The 17828-nt window shown below is 35.5% G+C and overlaps 1 protein-coding gene across 2 annotated transcripts in view; it reads right to left on the bottom strand.

The window, feature by feature from the left end:
- Positions 1-2285: 2285 nt before the first annotated feature.
- Positions 2286-17828, bottom strand: part of PEX7 (peroxisomal biogenesis factor 7) — a 65441-nt gene continuing 49898 nt past the window's right edge. The window contains exon 9 of one of the 2 annotated variants that reach the window (XM_059700441.1): positions 2286-3953. In XM_059700441.1, the coding sequence (XP_059556424.1) occupies positions 3923-3953 (31 nt within the window). In that variant the 3' untranslated portion in view covers positions 2286-3922. The remainder of the gene's footprint in view (positions 3954-17828) is intronic. The other variant, XM_059700440.1, reaches the window with a different exon arrangement.

Genomic DNA, 17828 nt, shown 5'->3' with positions numbered 1-17828 from the left:
GGGTAGAGTGGGGAATAAGAGGAGGAAGGGAGGGCAGCAGAGGCAGGGAATTCTAAAAATGGAACTGTTGGGTCAATTGGTAATTTATATATCACATTGCCTTGCAAACAAGTATATAACAGTGCTTTTACTTTAACCACTATTGAATATTATCAATATTTTACATTTGCCAAACTGGTAAAATGGGATTTTAATTTGCATTTCTTTGTCAGCAGTAAGAAAAAGTCTGAATATCTTTTTGAAGTGTATTAGACATTATCATTTCTACATCTGTGAATCGTTTGTTGATAAAAGTGGACAAACTTCTTCTTAGTGACTGTGAAGAGCGCTTTATCAATCCTACATAACCATTAGATATACTGCAACTATATTCTTCCAATATGTCTTCTGTCTTTAAGCTTTGCTAATGATGTATTGAATATTTTAATTTTTGTATGTTGTCAATCTTTTTCTTTAGTCATTTCATATGACTTTCAAATAATGGCTAAGAATTTGCCAAGCCAAGAACAAGACAGTCCAAGCACATGGACTGCCTTGAGCAAACAGAGAAATGAAAACCTGCATATTTACACGAGGAGTTTGTGAGCATGCTGGAGTTGCTGAAGCACAAAGTGGGTGACAATGTGGAGAGAAGCATGCTGCAGAGGGGCAGGGGCTGGCCCTGAAGGACCGTAACTGTCTGCTTAGCGAGCTTGAACTTTTTCTTGTAGGCAATCCGGTAAGCAGAGAACAGTTTGACACTGAAATTTGGGCAATCAGATTGCCTTTTAGATCCGTCTCTGGCAGCTCTGTTGAAGAGGATGGCTCTGAGGGGACAGACCGAGAAACAGATGCATCACTTAGGAAACTGCTTCGATCGCCTAGAGAAGAGCTAACGATGGCCTGGACTGGGGCAGTGGTGGTCGAATGGCGGAGAAGAGACAGAATGGAGAAGTATTTAGGGGGCTAAAGGACAGGACTTAGTGACCTATTTGATGTGTCTTGAAGTGGAGAAGTGGGAAAAAGGGAAGGTGGTATTTAGGTCTTTAGCTTGAGCACCCAGGTGGACAGTGTTGGCAAAAGCAAAAGCAGGAAATGTGCAGGAAAAGCTGGTTCAGAGAGCAAGATGAGTTTGGTTGGAAGAACATGAGTGCAAAGGTTGTGGGAGGCCCAGGTGGGGAAGGCAGGAGATAAGATTTGGAAGTACCCAGTAATATATGGAAGTAAAAAACATTTACGTAGATTATTTCATTCAAAAAGAGGCCTGTTAAGTAAGAAATGAATGCGTTCATTTTTGGAAGAGCCAAGTCATAGCTAAGTTATGCAGTTTAAAAATGCCGAAGCAGGTGACAGACCTTGGGAGAGTCATTCCAGACCCAGGGTCAGCTTCTTAGCTCTTTAGTCTTGGAAACTCAACTTTGTCAGCTCTCTCAGGAATGATCAGGATAGAGTCACCAGAGGTCCACATCTTTACTGCTTCTCAGTGGGCCGATTTCTGCTATTCTGGGGAAAAGGAGGCCATGTGGCAGAACCATAGGTTTGAATCCAGTTATAGCAGATTTCAAATTCCAGCTCCACACTTCCTGGGTATTATGACCCCCGAGAGCCATAATTTCCTTGTCTGGAAAACTGGCAGGGCTTCCTTGCAGGGATGTTATGAAGATGAAAAGGGGTAACATACAGAAGGCATCTCACGTAGTGCCCAGATCACAGAAATGCTCAGGGACCCGTGTTCCCTTTCCCTGCACTCACTGTGGTGCTGTGCTGTCACTGCAGGTGCAGGAGCAGCTTGGGGAGGCACACAGGGTGAAAACCAAGAGCTCAGTAGCCAGAAAACAAATGCCTTTTTCCAACCTGGAGGGAATGACTCTTGTCCTCTTAAAATTCAGAGGCTGCTTGGCTTGTGGACTACCAAGAATTCAAAAATCTTGCCCATTCCCTTTTCAGAGAGAATCCAAGCTCCTTTCCTTCTAGTTTTCCAATTTAGTTTTTCCAATCCCATCTCTAGGGAACCCACTGGGCAATGTTCACTCACACTCGTTTATATGGAGAGTCTCCAAGAACCTAAGTATTATGAAGTTAGTATTCTAAACATCTCTAACATCCCCAATATAGAGGGGAAAAATAAATATTTAGAAAGGTGTTAAGTTTCTAAATCACAAATATTTGTCTCAAAAGATACATGGTAGATTATTTTAATAAAAGTCTCTTGTATAAGGAAAATAAGTAATTTCAATTAATTATAAGTATGATCTGGGTTAGGCATTTGTACAGGTCTATTATAAATTCTGCTGACAGAGAACACCCACAGTGAACCTGCTTTTATTGAACTGCACTTGGTGTGATGCCATTAGTTCCTGTAGAGGGAAGCAACAAGAAACAGCTCTATGAATCTCATCGTCGTGACAGCTCTAAGGATGTTTGCGCTCCTTGTTCCTTACCATACATTCATGTTAAGCAGTGTCCTCTTTATGGGGCTTCTCGAAAACAATTAGTATTGATTTGTCTAAGCACGAAAAAGAGCTGTACTTTCCCTGAGTCCTTTCATTCCTTTAACGGATATTGAGCACCGTCTATGTGCTCGGCACGATGCTCGGCCTAGCCCAGGACTGGGACAAAGTTCTTGCCCTCGGGCCTTGGGTACTGGACTGTGTACTTGACCAGGCTTCCCATTTATGCTGCCAGTTGCAACTTTCTAGGACTCTGAGACATATATTTTCAAGCCCTACTCCTGGCTCTACTTTGTCTCCTTTTGTTCTATTTTTGATATTATCTAATTTTTTCCTTTACTTTGTAAGCTGTCTTAACATTTTTCTGGAATAAGTAAAGAAAGATATGTAAATTAGACAATATACATATATTTTAATTTATTCTGATTACTACAACTGTATTTTGCTCTTTAAAAATTCTAAAAGCTTGTTAAAAACTTAATCACAATTTTTGCCATTTATAACACATTTTTTAAATTTTATATAAAAATATAAGTGTTATGCAAAGTTGTTTGTTTTACTACTTTTCCCCTTTTAACCTACTTTTTTTTACAGGTCATCAACACTTAGAGATTTTTCAAGGACACTTAGGGAGGTAGTGAGGAAGGTTTATAGCATTATTTAGGGTTTGTTTCCAGGGTAATTGCTTGAAACCATAGTAGGATCTAAGACTTCTTGCCCAGTAACAAGTTTTTTTTTTTCTTTTTTAAACATTTGATAGTAGAGAAGTAGGAAGAGAAATATAGGATCATGGATACAATATCTAAAAAGATTTGCAGAACTGTAAAAAAAGAAAAGCTCAATTCACAGCATTCCATATTCTTAAAGCATGGAAACAGTCCTTGAGAGAACCATTTGGTCTATTTGTCAAGCACATGGTAGATGCACAATAAGTGCTAAAAAAATTAAATCTGTATTAGAGCCCTGCTGCTAAAGCAAAGATATAGCTACCTTATATACAGCATTGCATTCATATGTACACTATATTAGAAAAGGCAATCTTGTTGGGAATGTCATAAAATGATAAGAGATGCAATTTATTTTTATCAACAGCAGTGATTATATTTCACATCAAAAATGACAAATTAAAATAAAATATATCCCTACCAAATAATCTATATGAATCAAATTTTCATCCATTTTATAACACAGAGTTTACATTTTAACAGATACTGTAAGATATACCATAACATCTATTATTCCTTAGAATTTTAAGAAATATGGCTTATGTGTCAGGCTTAACGGGTGAGCCAAAGCCTGTATCAGCTGCCTCTAAACTGATTCAGGGTAAGTTTTTAACATTTGAAATCTGAATAGCATATAAAAGCATAATGACTATGTTATCAATAGTTAATTTATTTCCTGGTAAGTAGTTCTTCAGCCAATGTTCTTTGTTTCTGACCAGAGTAGTGTGTCTCAAGCAGGCACAGTAAGACAAATAGGATCGTATATCTTTATCGTTTCATCCCAAGCACAGTCAGCCACCTAGAAAACAAGAAAGTAAGAGGAAACATAATTTACAGAAATTCAAAACTGATAGCAAAAGCCTAAGTCATTTAGAGAATAGCAGATCATCCACAAGTAAACATTATCTTTAAATAGCAAGAACACGCAGTATCTTTTTGATCAAAGGTCTATTTTACCTTTCTAAGACACACACAGGGATTGTTTCCAATGGACTAAAGTTGCCTATAAGGATTTCCCCCTCCCCCACCCAGAGCTGCGTAATTACCTATACCTCCTGAGATAAATGTTGGAAAGATGTACTCTTCAACTGTGAACAAAGGCACTGTGCTAGGTATTGTGGGAATGGAATGGAGATAAAGCACAGCCCTGGACTTCAAAGAATAGCTCGTTCAAGACTGAAAGTGATAAATGCTCTAATGGAGATTTTCCTAGGAGGAACTATTTGAATCCAACTGTGAAGGCAGAAGACTTCACAAATGCCTGGGCATTCACACTGGCCCTCTTTTGGGGCAGACCTGAGACATAAGGACATTCAAGTCTAAAAAGCCATATTAAAACATGAAGGGAAGACAGTCCATGGTAGTCAGGAACTGTGTGTTAAAAACTTGGTGAATGTAATAATGTCTCAGGGTATAAGATTAATATATAAAATCAATTGTATTTCTATATACTAGCAGAAAAAAAGTTAAAAATAAATTTAAAAATCTATGTAAAATAGCACCAAATAACAAAATACTTTATAACACATTTAACAAAAGACATGCAAATTCTCCACACTAAAAACTAAAACATTGCCGAAATTTTAAAAGTCCTAAATAAATGGGGAAATTATATATATATATATATATATATATATATATATATATATGTATGTATATGTATATATATATGTATATGTATATATATGTATATGTATATATATTTATTTATTTATACACACACACATACACACACACACACACCATATTCATGGGTTCAATACTGTTAAGAACTTAATTCTCCCCCAAAGTAATTTATAATTCATAATCCTAGCAACCTTTTTAAGAAAAATGAACAAGGTGATTTTTAAAGTTATGTAGAAATGCAGAGGACTTAGAATAGCCTGAAGAATCTTGAAAAATAACAAGAAAGTTGTACTTATACTACCTATCTCAAGATTTACTACAGTAATCAAGACAGTGCAACATTGATATAAGGATATATAAGTAGATCAAAGGAATAGAACAGAATTCAGGAATAAACCCTACACTTGGCCAACTGCTTTTCAATAAATGTACCAAAATGTACCAATTAAACAAATGGTGCTAGAATTGGAGATCCATATGGAAAAAAAATGAACCTCAACTCCAACTTTACACCATAAATAAAAGTTAATTTGAGGTGGATGGACCATAGCCCTAAATATAGAAAATAAAGGTGCAAAGCTTATGGAAGAAAACATAGAAGAATATATTCTCAATCTGAAAGTATGTTAAGCTTTCTTAGACAGGATACAGAAAGCTATAACCAAAAATTTTGATAACTTAGATTCAATCAAAAGTAAATCTTTCACAGCAATGGAAACCATCAACAAAACAAGAAAGCCCACACTGCATGGGAGGACATATTTGCAAATGTTATCACCGATAAGGGTTTAATCTCCAACATTTACAGGGAACTCATACAACTTAACAAAAGATAAAACAACCCAATCAAAAAAGGGGCAACGGACCTAAATAGATACTTTTCGAAAGAAGACAGAAGAAAGGCCAAAAGACATATGAAAACATGTTCAAAGTCACTAATCATACGAGAGATGCAAATCAAAACAGCAATGAGGTACCATCTCACACCTGTCAGAATGACTATTATCAACAAATCAACAAATGACAAGTGCTGGCGGGGATGTGGAGAAAAAGGAAGCCTCGTGCACTGCTGGTGGGAATGCAGACTGGTGCAGCCACTGTGGAGAACAGTATGGAGTTTCCTCAAAAAACTAAAAATGGAACTCCCATTTGACCCAGTGATCCCACTTCTAGGAATATCCCAAGAAACTAGAAACACCAATTATAAAGGATATATGCATCCCTATGTTCATAGCAGCACAATTCACCATAGCTAAGATTTGGAAACAGCCTAAGTGCCCATCAATAGATGAGTGGATTAAAAAACTGTGGTACATCTACACAATGAAATATTACCTGGCAGTAAAAAAGGAGTTCTTACCATTTGCAACAGCATGGATGAAACTGGAGAGCATTATGCTAAGTGAAATAAGCCAGTCAGAGAAAGATAAATATCACATGATCTCACTCATTTGTGGAATATAATGAACAACATAAATTGATGAACAAAAACAGATCCAGAGACAGAGAAGCATCAATCAGACCGTCAAACCTCAGAGGGAAGGTAGGGGAGGGTGGGGGTAAGGGGGAGAGATCAACCAAAGGACTTATATGCTAGCATATAGGCCTAACCAACGGACACAGACAACAGGGGGGTGAGGGCATGTGTGGGGGGGATGGGGGGTAACGCGGGGATAAGGACACATATGTAATAACTTAATCAATAATAAAAAATGTAATTTTTTTACAGGAGTTTAACATTAAACTCCTGTAAAGACAATAAAAAAAAGTAAATCTTTCGCTCATCAAAAGATAATATTCAGAAAATGAATAGGTAAGCCACCGAGTGGTAGAAAATATTCACAAAATGCACATCTGACAAAGAAGTTATATCTAGACTATATGATGAACTACTATAACTCAATAACCCAAAGACAACCCTATTAGAAATGGGCAAAAGACTTCCTAGTAGTTATAATACTCAGCTGTACTTATTTACCGCACGCGTGTCTCAGCTCTAAGAAAAATGGCTTGTGTCTTCCTATAACATAACATGGACTATGTCTTCCTATAACATAACAATGTCTCAATAAATACTATCTCACAGAATGTATTTTATAGGTTAAGACCTCACAGATTAACTTTTTCTCATGGTCACACTAGAGTAACAGAGCTGGAACCAGAACCTACATTTGTTGAATCTGTCTTCTAAAATAGTGCCTCATTAAAGGCAAGCTAACATTCATTATTTGCCTAATCTTGCAGTTAGGATTATATCCTGAAGTTTTAAGTTTTTATGCCATGGACCACAAAGATCATTATATAATTTACCCTGACTTCATATATGTTTATCTTTTCAAGTACCAGGCCTCTCTATATATTAAGTGTCAACTATTAAGGAGAAGAGAACCAGAGAAGAAAGACTTAGGTTTCTAATATAAAATATTCATAAAATTATGTTTCTGAATCCTTATTTAGCACTCTTCAGTCCAGCTTCTTATTTACTCAGAACTTATAACTAACAAATATCAAGGCCACTGAGTCAGTAAATGTACATAACTCTACACTTATATTAACTGGTAATACAAGAAACACCTAAAACTGAACTGTGAATAGAGTCATTAAAATGAATGCAAATAATATTTCTCAATTAATTAATTTCTTAATTAATCTCCATCAAATTCTAAACGTTTTTAGAAGCTTACAATAAAAATAACAATAAGGTAAGAATAAAAGCACTTTACTAAACTAACAAAGAGTCTCCAGCTTCTCCAAGGTAGGCACTGTAGAAACCATATGGTAAGAAAAGATGACCTTGTGGTCCCCAGGAGTAGGAGGAGGGCTCTCATTAATTATCATCAACCAAATGGCCTCTGGAGGCACTGCTTCCCACTTCATTTTATGACTGAGACTAAACACAGGGCTTCTTCTTCATGTCCCGTTCTATTCATCTGAGACCAGCCTGAAAGGCATTTAAAAAAGACTTTGCTAACCTTTATTAAAGGTTAACATAAATGAATGAATGAATGAATGAATGAATGAATGAATGAAGTGATTAACATGGAAATAAATAATCTGCTTTGCAGGATGAGATCCACTCATTCATTAGCTTGTCAAACAAAGAAAGGAATCTTGCTTAGCTCCCATCCTGCTTCTTCAAGACAAAAGCCACCTTTCCTTCCCATCCCTGGCAATGCACTCCTGGCCATGAAGACTCCTTCAAGGCCAGACTCAGGACAGCGATAATGGGGTATCTCCTTTCTCATGTCCCGAAGATCCTCTTTCTCAGTTTCAGTCTCCTACAGGAGGACGCACTTCTTTGCCCATTACCTTGCTGTCAGGAAAAACTGTAAAAGATTGTAATCAATCAGCAGAAAAGATTGCGAGGTGTTCTTTCAGTGGAATGCTGGCATTGTGCTAGGGCCCCACAGGGTTACCTGATTCTATAGGGGTCTATGCCTTTCTCTGTCTTTGACTGGATTATTTTACAACTCTGAAAGCTATAGAAAACTGATAGTAATCAAATGATTCTCATCCATTAAAGTTGCAAAGGAATGTCCTATGAAGATGTAGTTGATGTCTTTCTTGCTCCCCAAGAGATGATTCCAAACATGACATTTTATTGCCCTATGGATATTGAATAGTTTTGTACCTCTACTACATTTATTTCAGCATTCAGTGACTACCTATATGTAGTCACTGAATGCTGAAATATCCTACCTATCTGTTCCTTGGAGCTAGCTGTAAAGTCTTTCATAAATTACATAAAATCTTTGATATGTGTTCACATTTATACTTGTATGAGTCAGGATTGCCATTTTGAAAATTATCCTTTAGCATGGCCACATGCAGGGATATTTTGCCTCAACAGGGTAACAATTATTTCCATGGAATACAATAACCCTTGTTTCTCATAGGAGATAGCACAGTAAAAGAAAAGCCATTTCATTAAAAGAACAAACATGAAATGTAGAGATGGGGCAGATAATTAAACTGGAAAAAGAGACTAAGAATAATGGCTAAAATTAGACATGAAATTGAGCTCTACACCTCCTGGCAGCAAAGGTAAAAACGTCAAACAATAATATAAGATATGCAAATATCCTAATTTACTGCTTCATCAGGGAAATGAAGTTTTTTCTAACACTTGACTATAAGAGAAATATATACTATTCTTCCATCACAAAAATCATTCATTGCCAAACGAGTGGTTTTACAAAATATACAAACTCATTCTTCATATGGCAGACTTTCTCCTTAAACACATGAGAAAATTATATTAATAATTTAAATTATGGTTAATAAAAATATTTTTATTTTATTTAAGATTTGAACCTTGTTCAGTTCTAAATGGACATGGTCTATAGATTAACCCACAGACCAAATAAAATAAATATAGATTTTTTTTAAAAATCTGTTCTAAAGAGAGCAAAAGCATATTACAGAGCTGAGCATATTATAATATTTGTATAATAAATTAGGCTCTATGCTGCATGAAAACAAAGGAGAAAATGAAAGCATGCTGGGTAATATAGTTTCTGTCTTCTAACAATATTCACATATGGATGTAAACACTTCTGTACAACTAAACCTGAATAGGATTTTTTTTAGAGTCAGTGATTATATATCTTCATCAAATCTCTATTTGTTATGATTGGTATATAGTACTTTTAGTAGATGCTTGTTGAATGAATGAATGAATGAATGAATGAATCAATGGAGCCATGTATGAACATTGGTTTCCCTCCTCCAAAGATTTTGTTGAGTAGAACCTCACACGTGCTAAAGAGCATCAAGCCAGGTGTGAGTTCCAATATCTGGGTAAAGGCAACATGGGATTGGAGGGAGATATGGAATATCTGAGTGTCATGACTATTTAGAGAGGTTTCACAGGGAGCTTATGTCTCAGGAGCTGTTTTTCAAGTATTTCTTTGCACTACAAAACTACTTAAAACATAATTCATATATATATACATACTTATATTCATCCATTTATTCAACAAATACTCATTGAGTACCTCCTCTATGTTAGAAGTATGCTGAGGATACTACAGTAAACAAGATCGGGAGTCCATCAGAGGATGGATAAGTAAACAGACACCTAGGATGTAGGGTGATATGGACAACGATTGGGGAATTATGGGGTCCAGTAGGTGTGTATCCAAATGTGAGGAAAGTACATGCTTTCAAGAGGAAATCTGACCTAAACTGTGGCTCAAAGGAGGATAGACCTTAGCCAGAGAGTGCTTATTGTTGTTACTGTGTGGGGTGTGGGGACATAAAGGAGAGAGGGAAAGTATTCTGGGAAGTGAAATAAGTAAGAATAAATGCAGAACTAAAAGTTCTAGCTTTAAGGCAACTAAACTGCATTACACCTCCTCTGATAAAATTTTTAATCTTTTGAGAGAGGCCTTTTTTCTGACTTCTGTCTGACTCCCTTCTAGGGTTTCTTGAAGGCTGGCTGCCAAAACCTATCCGGTTTGACCTACTTCCTTATGGTGAGTGTGCATGTGGGCACCACAGGGTGGGAGGCTCCAGGCTCTACCTCTTCTGCCCAAGGAGATGCCAGTGGAAAATGTATTTCTTAACCAGCAAGCCCCCACTCTAGTACATTTCATCCCTATGGTCTATGAATTTCCTTTCATCTGAGTTCAAAATGCAAATCTTTTCATTAAAACTCAGAATCAAAATTATTGACATTATAGGAAAAATTATTTGTCAAAATGTTATATTTCTTTACTGAATTAAAACCTTAAAGATATAATTCATCTTCATAATATTTTTTAAAGCTGCTATCTTTTAGGGTAGTGAAAAATAACTAAATGAACAGGGCCAGATTTCATATAAGTTCTATTTTTAGTTATTTCATTTTCACTTTTAATGGCAAAATAGATATTTCTAAATTTTCATAACATGCACACTAACTTTTTGCTACTATCCTAATATGTCAATTTCTTTAAAATATACAATGAAGCATTCTTGGAAAATTGAATAAATATTTGTTATCTATCAAAACAGCCTAGTAAGTTCTAAATAGAGTCATAGCATATATATCATGAAATTATCACATGGAATGCTTGAGAGCAACTGTATTAAACAAATATTTCAGTATTTCCTATTTACAAAGTAATAGACTAAATTCTACAGTTGACCCAAGAATATTTAAAAAATCCAGTCAATAAGTGGTTTATAACAAAAATTTATTATTGGTGGATCAGATAAGACTTGCTATAGAACATCCTCAAAACAATAGTCCTATAAATGCAAAATTTGGAAGAGGAAACATAATGAAAACACCAGAGTTTAAATACATGTGTAACTTACAAAATTTATATTAATTTTATCAATTCTATTTTATCAAAATGTTTACACATGCCTCTGATAACACATAATTTATTTCAAATGATTTAACATGGCTATTAATCTAACAAAGAATTCCTACTGACTCATTAAGAGATTTACTTTATTGACAAATTTTCCATTTCCTATCTATAATTCTATTCTATTCTCTCAATCTTGTGGACAACTGCTTTTGCCCTTGGGAAACTTGTTTAATTTACTATAATTATTTATATGACATATGGCCTCTTTAGCAAAAATGAACCAGAGAAATAGGCAGAAGGATATAGAGAGAATGAAAAACAAAACAAAATCATTAACAGTCAACTTTAAATTTTGTAAAAGCAGCCCAGTCATTATGCCGCATTGTACTACATCATAGGCTCAAGTAAGAACATGTTTTACTTACTCAATTAGCTTACAGTAGGAAGTAACCACAGAGAAGAACATGGTTTATTATGTCAATCTGTATGGCATTTAAGTAAAAATAAGGAAAGAGTTGACTAATTCTACTAAAATCCTTTTCATTTATTCATTCACTCATTCATTCAATACTTATTTTATTTATGTATAATATATATAACATATATAAGATATAATATATATATACACACTTTGAATAATTATAAAGGCAATGTTTATTAAAACACATTTCATTTTCAAAACTGAGCTATCAGATGTTAAAATGTGTATACATTTTGGGGGTATATTATATATATGTATATATCCATATATATATCAGGTAGCTTGCATTAATCTACTATGCATCTTCTGACACATAATGGACACTCAAATATTTACTGAAGCAAAAAGGAAAGGAGTGAAGGAAGAGAACTTATTCTGACTTTGAAAGGCAGAAACACTTTGTATAGGCAAAAGTTGGGGAGAGCAAGAAAAATTGGCAAAAACAACAAATAATAAAATATAATTGGTATGTAATAGAAGGATTACATATAATGATGATAAATATAATTAGAAAACAACACAGATTATATTGAACCTTGAAAGCAAGTTAAAAATTCAGACTCTACCCTGAAGGTAATGGGCTTTCTTTAAGGTTTCTGAGATGACACGAAGATGACAATTTAATTTTTTCTATTTGTAAATTAAAACTTTTATGTAACTAGTATAGTTAATGGTCACAGTAGGTAAAGAGCATCACAGGAGTGGCTTACCATGAGTTTGTAATATTTGTGTTAGATGAGAAAGACCTATAAAATGGTAGCAATAAGGAAATAAATGTATTTTATTGCAGGAACATAATATATCTGTTCTTTTATTCTGGTCTTTCTTAAAGGTCCCTTTGTAAAGTTATATAATTTTCTTTATCTGTGCCTGCACATTTTAAAATTTGTAGTCCTCTATGTATCTCTCTCTCTCTCTCTCTCTCTCTCTCTCTCTCTCTCACACACACACACACACACACACACACACACACAGTTGTTGCCATGTAAAGGTAATTTTTCCCATTTTATTTTCTAACTGATGATTATGAATATCTACACAGTATTCATTTTTATATATTTATTTTTACTAAGCTTATTGAACTTTTTACCTTTTTAATGTTTTTTTATTGATTTTTATAGAGAGAGGGAGAGAGAGATAGAAACATCGATGAGAGAGAAACATCATCGATTGACTGCCTCCTTCCTGCATACACCCTACTGGGGATAGAGCCTCACCCTGATCGGGAATTGAACCAGCAACCTCATGATTCATAGATGGACGCTCAACCACTGAACCACACCAGTGGGCTCTTTTTATTGATAATAGATTTAAAGTCACAATCATATGAAGTACAAATAATCATAAATTTTCCTACATTTAAAAATACTTATATTCTATTTTATTTTCTTCTGTTGCTAATTGGTTATAATTTTTAGAACCATATTGATTAACAGTGGTGATAGTAGTAATTCTCATTTTGTTCCTGATGTCTTTAATGGGGCCACTGATATATTTCAGGTCAATGACTAACAAAATCAAATTTGCATTACGAAAAGCTGTCCCCTAAAGCAGTGTTAAAAATCAATGGAATGATGAAAAGAACTTAGAGATCGATTAGGAGATTACTGCAGCACTCCATGGCAGAGGTACTAAAGAAATGCTTATCGAAGGTCCAGATTTCAGAGGTATTGGTAAGAGAGAATTTATAAACTTAACGTCCAATGAATTTGAGGGTACAGAAAGACAAAACTAGGATGACTTCCCAGGTCTCTGGTCAGGCCTCAGCATACAATCAACTAATCAAATTAGAAATACTTCAAGAAAAGCAAGACATCGCTTCAGATCATATAATAAAGACAATTTGATAAATGGACCAAGCATCACTAGCATATAATTAAATGACAGTTTCAAGGGGAAGTTGCAGTATCTAATAATGTAAGACAACAAAAATTCAAGAGGAAGTTCTAGATGTATAATAATAGGAGAGAAACAGAATTTACTGGTTGAGAGATAAGAGAGTAGCATCAAATGAACTTAAAAAAATACAGGAAAAAATTCACTGAAGACCTAAAAAACAGTGAATAATTGTGGAAACAAAGACCTGGATGAGGAAGCCATTGAGAAAATTAGGAACCCACTGGAAAGGGGGAAAATAGAGATAGAACATAAATATTTTGAGAGAATAGAAATAGAAGAACATATTCATCTTTGGTTATTTTTATAGTAAAGTAGGAGGTAAGTTAAATGTAATGTCCCTATAGAAGGTTGAGAAAAGATACTGTGGCGAATGGACTAGATACAGCGGTTCTCAACCTCTGGGTCGCAACCCCTTTGGGGGTCAAATGTTTCACAGGGGTCGACTAAGACCATCGGAAAACACATATATAATTACATATTGTTTTTGTGATTAATCACTATGCTTTAATTATGTTCAATTTGAACAATAAAATTGGGGGTCACCACAACATGAGGAACTGTATCAAAAGGTCGCGGCATTAGGAAGGTTGAGAACCACTAGACTAGAAAATAAAAAAGACTTTAAAGGTAAGTTGAGTAGGATCAAGAGCCCTAATATAGTGTTTTGGAAAAGTAGTTCATAGCGTGCCAACTCAACATTTTTGTTTGGTTTTTAGAAGCCATGCTCCATAGTCTAGAGAAGGAAATGAGTAGAGAGTGGATGATTCAGGAATGGGAGCTCAGAGGCAGTGGTACCAGAGGCTCAGATGTCAATCATTCTGGAAGCGCTCACTGCAGGGCTGTACATGGAGTGCGGAGGGCAGTAGACACAGGCTAGAGACGCACCCATCTTAGGAGCATGCCAAGATCCTACAGAGCTGGATCTGGGGAATGTTTCATGGCTGGCAGAAAACAAGCACTTGTTATGTAATTTTCAGCTAAATATTATACAATTATTAAGCATCAGGGAGGAAATAGCAGAGACTGCTGCCTGAGGACAGTGGATGCTTCTGGTACATGTTTTTCCAATGCTAAAGGTAGTCTGTGTGACACATGGAGAAAATACCACCTCAGATCAAAAGTGCAAGGACACAGATACACTAATTGCCAATAATGCCAGTCCTCTTCTAAAACCTCATTTCCAACCTTATACTGAGAAATTTAAAATATTTTACCCATTGTCAACCTCTAAACCTGGTATCTAAGATTGTCAGAATAGGGATTTGAATCAAAACATAAGGTGAATTTTAAACAATGAATACTTTCACTAAAACATCAACAAAGCCAAAGATACTTTTTAAACCACATCTAAAGAACTTGTATAAATCAAATCTAAGCACCTTCCACCAAACAAAATGAAAGTATACAAAATTTCTTCTACCCCATTTTAAGGGTACTATAAAGATACCTAGCATGGATGGACTAGGATATTCATTTATCAATGATTATGTTTACCAAGTATTTTGGGAGTCCCAGAAGAAAAATTCGTATGTGTAGTGTAACTACAACAATTAAAAATATGCACAAATACCTTTGGGGGGAAGGGAGAGGGTGAGACTTTGGAGGAATATTGAGAGGGCTCCTGGGATGCTGGCAGTGTCCTATATCTTAACCTGAGTGATGGATGCATGGGCATGGGCATTCTTGATAACTTACTGAGCTGCACACTAAAAATATGTGTATTTCCCAGTATGAGTGTTATACTTTAATTTAAAAATTTCTTTAAAAAGGACTGAAAAGAAATATTAATATGTTATCACTGATTTTTTACAGAGTGGTAGAAATCTTGTTTCTTTCTTTTATATGTAATTTCCCATTTTCATCATGGGAAAAGAGATACATTTTATTGAACATACATGTGATATCTTGGAATGAATTAATAATTTATACTTTAAAAGAGAAATAAGTATCTTCCAAAAGAAATGTGTAAAGATATGTAAACCTGTACCCAGTTATAAATACTAGACTAATATCAATGAGCATTTGAAAAAGCAGAGTTGATACTACAGATCACAAAGTCAAGAATTCTAAAAATATATTCATACAGGAAATCCCATTGATATAAATGGGTGTCTTAAAGGTCTAGAATCACAAAGCTAAAAAAATAGAAAAAGAGTATCCAATTTAGAAATAATAAGGACAAGAGAGAAAAGGGAAAATGCCAAGACTGTACAAATCATGATCAGAGGGGGCAAAAATCAAAGAAAACTTTTTTGAAGTGAAAGATAACTTCAGCCTGGTTAACAAGTGAAGGCACAAAGAATTTCTTAGCAATTATCCTTAAAGAATGACCCCAGACACTTATTTGTCAAGTTTTAAACATTTAAAGACAAGAGCTTACATTCTGTCAAGAAGAAAGGTGTAATATCCTTGGGTCTCATCTTTCAGATCTCTAAGAAGGGAGAAGCTAAAAAGAATTATAAATACAAGAACTCAGATAAATCTTCTTTTAAGACAGATAATATATTAAGACACAGAGATCCTAAGGTGACGTCAGCAGAGTCCTACAGATGTTAAGTTCACCCCAAGAGACAACACATTTTTGAAAGTATATTGAAAGGCACTTACTAAGAGGTGAGAGAAATATACTACACACACACACACACACACACACACACACACACACACACACACACACAGTGGGGTCTTGACTTACGAGTTTAATTCGTTCCGAGACTGAGCTCATTAAGGAGATCATTAACTCAAATTACTCTATCAACTCAATGCAAAAAATCGGCCGAGAGACAGCTGGTATGTCAAAAAACTCGTTTGTCGGGACACTCGTAAGGCAAGGCCCCACTGTGTGTGTGTGTGTGTGTATGTGTGTGTGTGTGTGTGTGTGTTATTGCTTTCAGAGAGGAAGGGGGAGAGAGAGATGGAAACATCAATGATGAGAGAAAATCATCGATCAGCTGTCTCCTGCATGCCCCCAACTGAGGATCAAGCAACCTGGGCTTGTGCCCTGACCAGGAATCAACCGTCACCTCTTGGTTCAAAGGTGTATACTCAACCACTGAGCCATGCCAGCCAGTGAGAAAGATACTTTTTAAGGAAATAAACTATGAAGAAATGGTGAAATAAATTAACATGCAATCAGCAAACTTGACCACATACTCTGAGAATAAAGGATAAATATGTCAAAAATAAATTAAACTACTAACTATACCAGCAAAAATTAATGTGGTATATTTTAAATGGCTACAATTTTTGTGTGGCTACTCCCATCAGGACATGGAGTCTCTTTCTCACTCCTTGAATCTGATTAGCCTGTGACTTGCTTTACAACAGGAGGGATGTTGTGTGATTTCGAAGCCTAGCCCTGAAGATACCTTGCGGCTTTTACTCTCACCCTCTGGGAAACCTCTTGGAAATCTACAACAGCTAAGACAAGAAGCCTGGGCTCCTCTGGAAGCACAGGGCCCAGAAGACCACCAGCATGTGCCTACATGTGACAGAGGCCCTCTCCCACTACCCAGCGGAGCTGGGCCCCAGATGACTGGGGCCACATGAGTGACCCCAGGTGAGAACAAGAGAACTGTTTGGCTTAGCCCATCCCAAATTACTGATTCACAGAGCTATGGGGAAAGGAAATTGTTGTTTAAGCTATTAACTTGTGGGGAGTTTATTATATAGCAAGAGATAATAAACTGAAATGAAATAAGTGAGAGAAAAATAGGGAGCTGCACCAAGAACTTGACTCTTATCTACCCTAAGAAGAAAGAATGTTAATGCTTCCTGGTAAAAATAAAAGTTATTAAAATAAACAATACAAATGTTTGTGTTAAAATGTTAGGTATGTGAAAAAATATTGGTTGAAATTTTAGTTAGAAAGGGAAGAAAGTTTAAGGTCCAAAACAGAATATAAATAAAATGGAGGGGGAAAAAATGAAACATTGAAACAAACATAACATTTAGTCAATAATCTAAACACTCCATTTTTTAAAACATGACAAGTCAACAAATATATTTCCTTAAATTCTAATGTTGAATAATCTACAATAAATAAGGAAGAAATACTTTCTTTCATTTTCAAATACTATCCATGCTCCCTGCCACTGCAGCATCTGTAACATACTGTTACCTTCGCCTGTTATGATCTTTCTTCCTTTTGTCTCTTCATACAGTTAATGCCTACTCATCTGATCTCAGGTGACCCTCACTTCCTTACAAATTTCTTAAGTAGGTCAAATGTCTATCCTGATTATGAACTCTTGAGGAACAATGTACTTCTTTCATAGGGTTGTTACAACTCTCATTTACATTCATTTCTTGAGATTATCTGATATAACAGTGGATTAAATGCTCTACGAAGGCAGGACCCACATTT

This window comes from Myotis daubentonii, chromosome 6 (assembly GCF_963259705.1).
Source record: "Myotis daubentonii chromosome 6, mMyoDau2.1, whole genome shotgun sequence".
Lineage (NCBI taxonomy): Eukaryota > Metazoa > Chordata > Mammalia > Chiroptera > Vespertilionidae > Myotis > Myotis daubentonii.
This window is presented reverse-complemented; position numbering and strand designations above follow the sequence as displayed.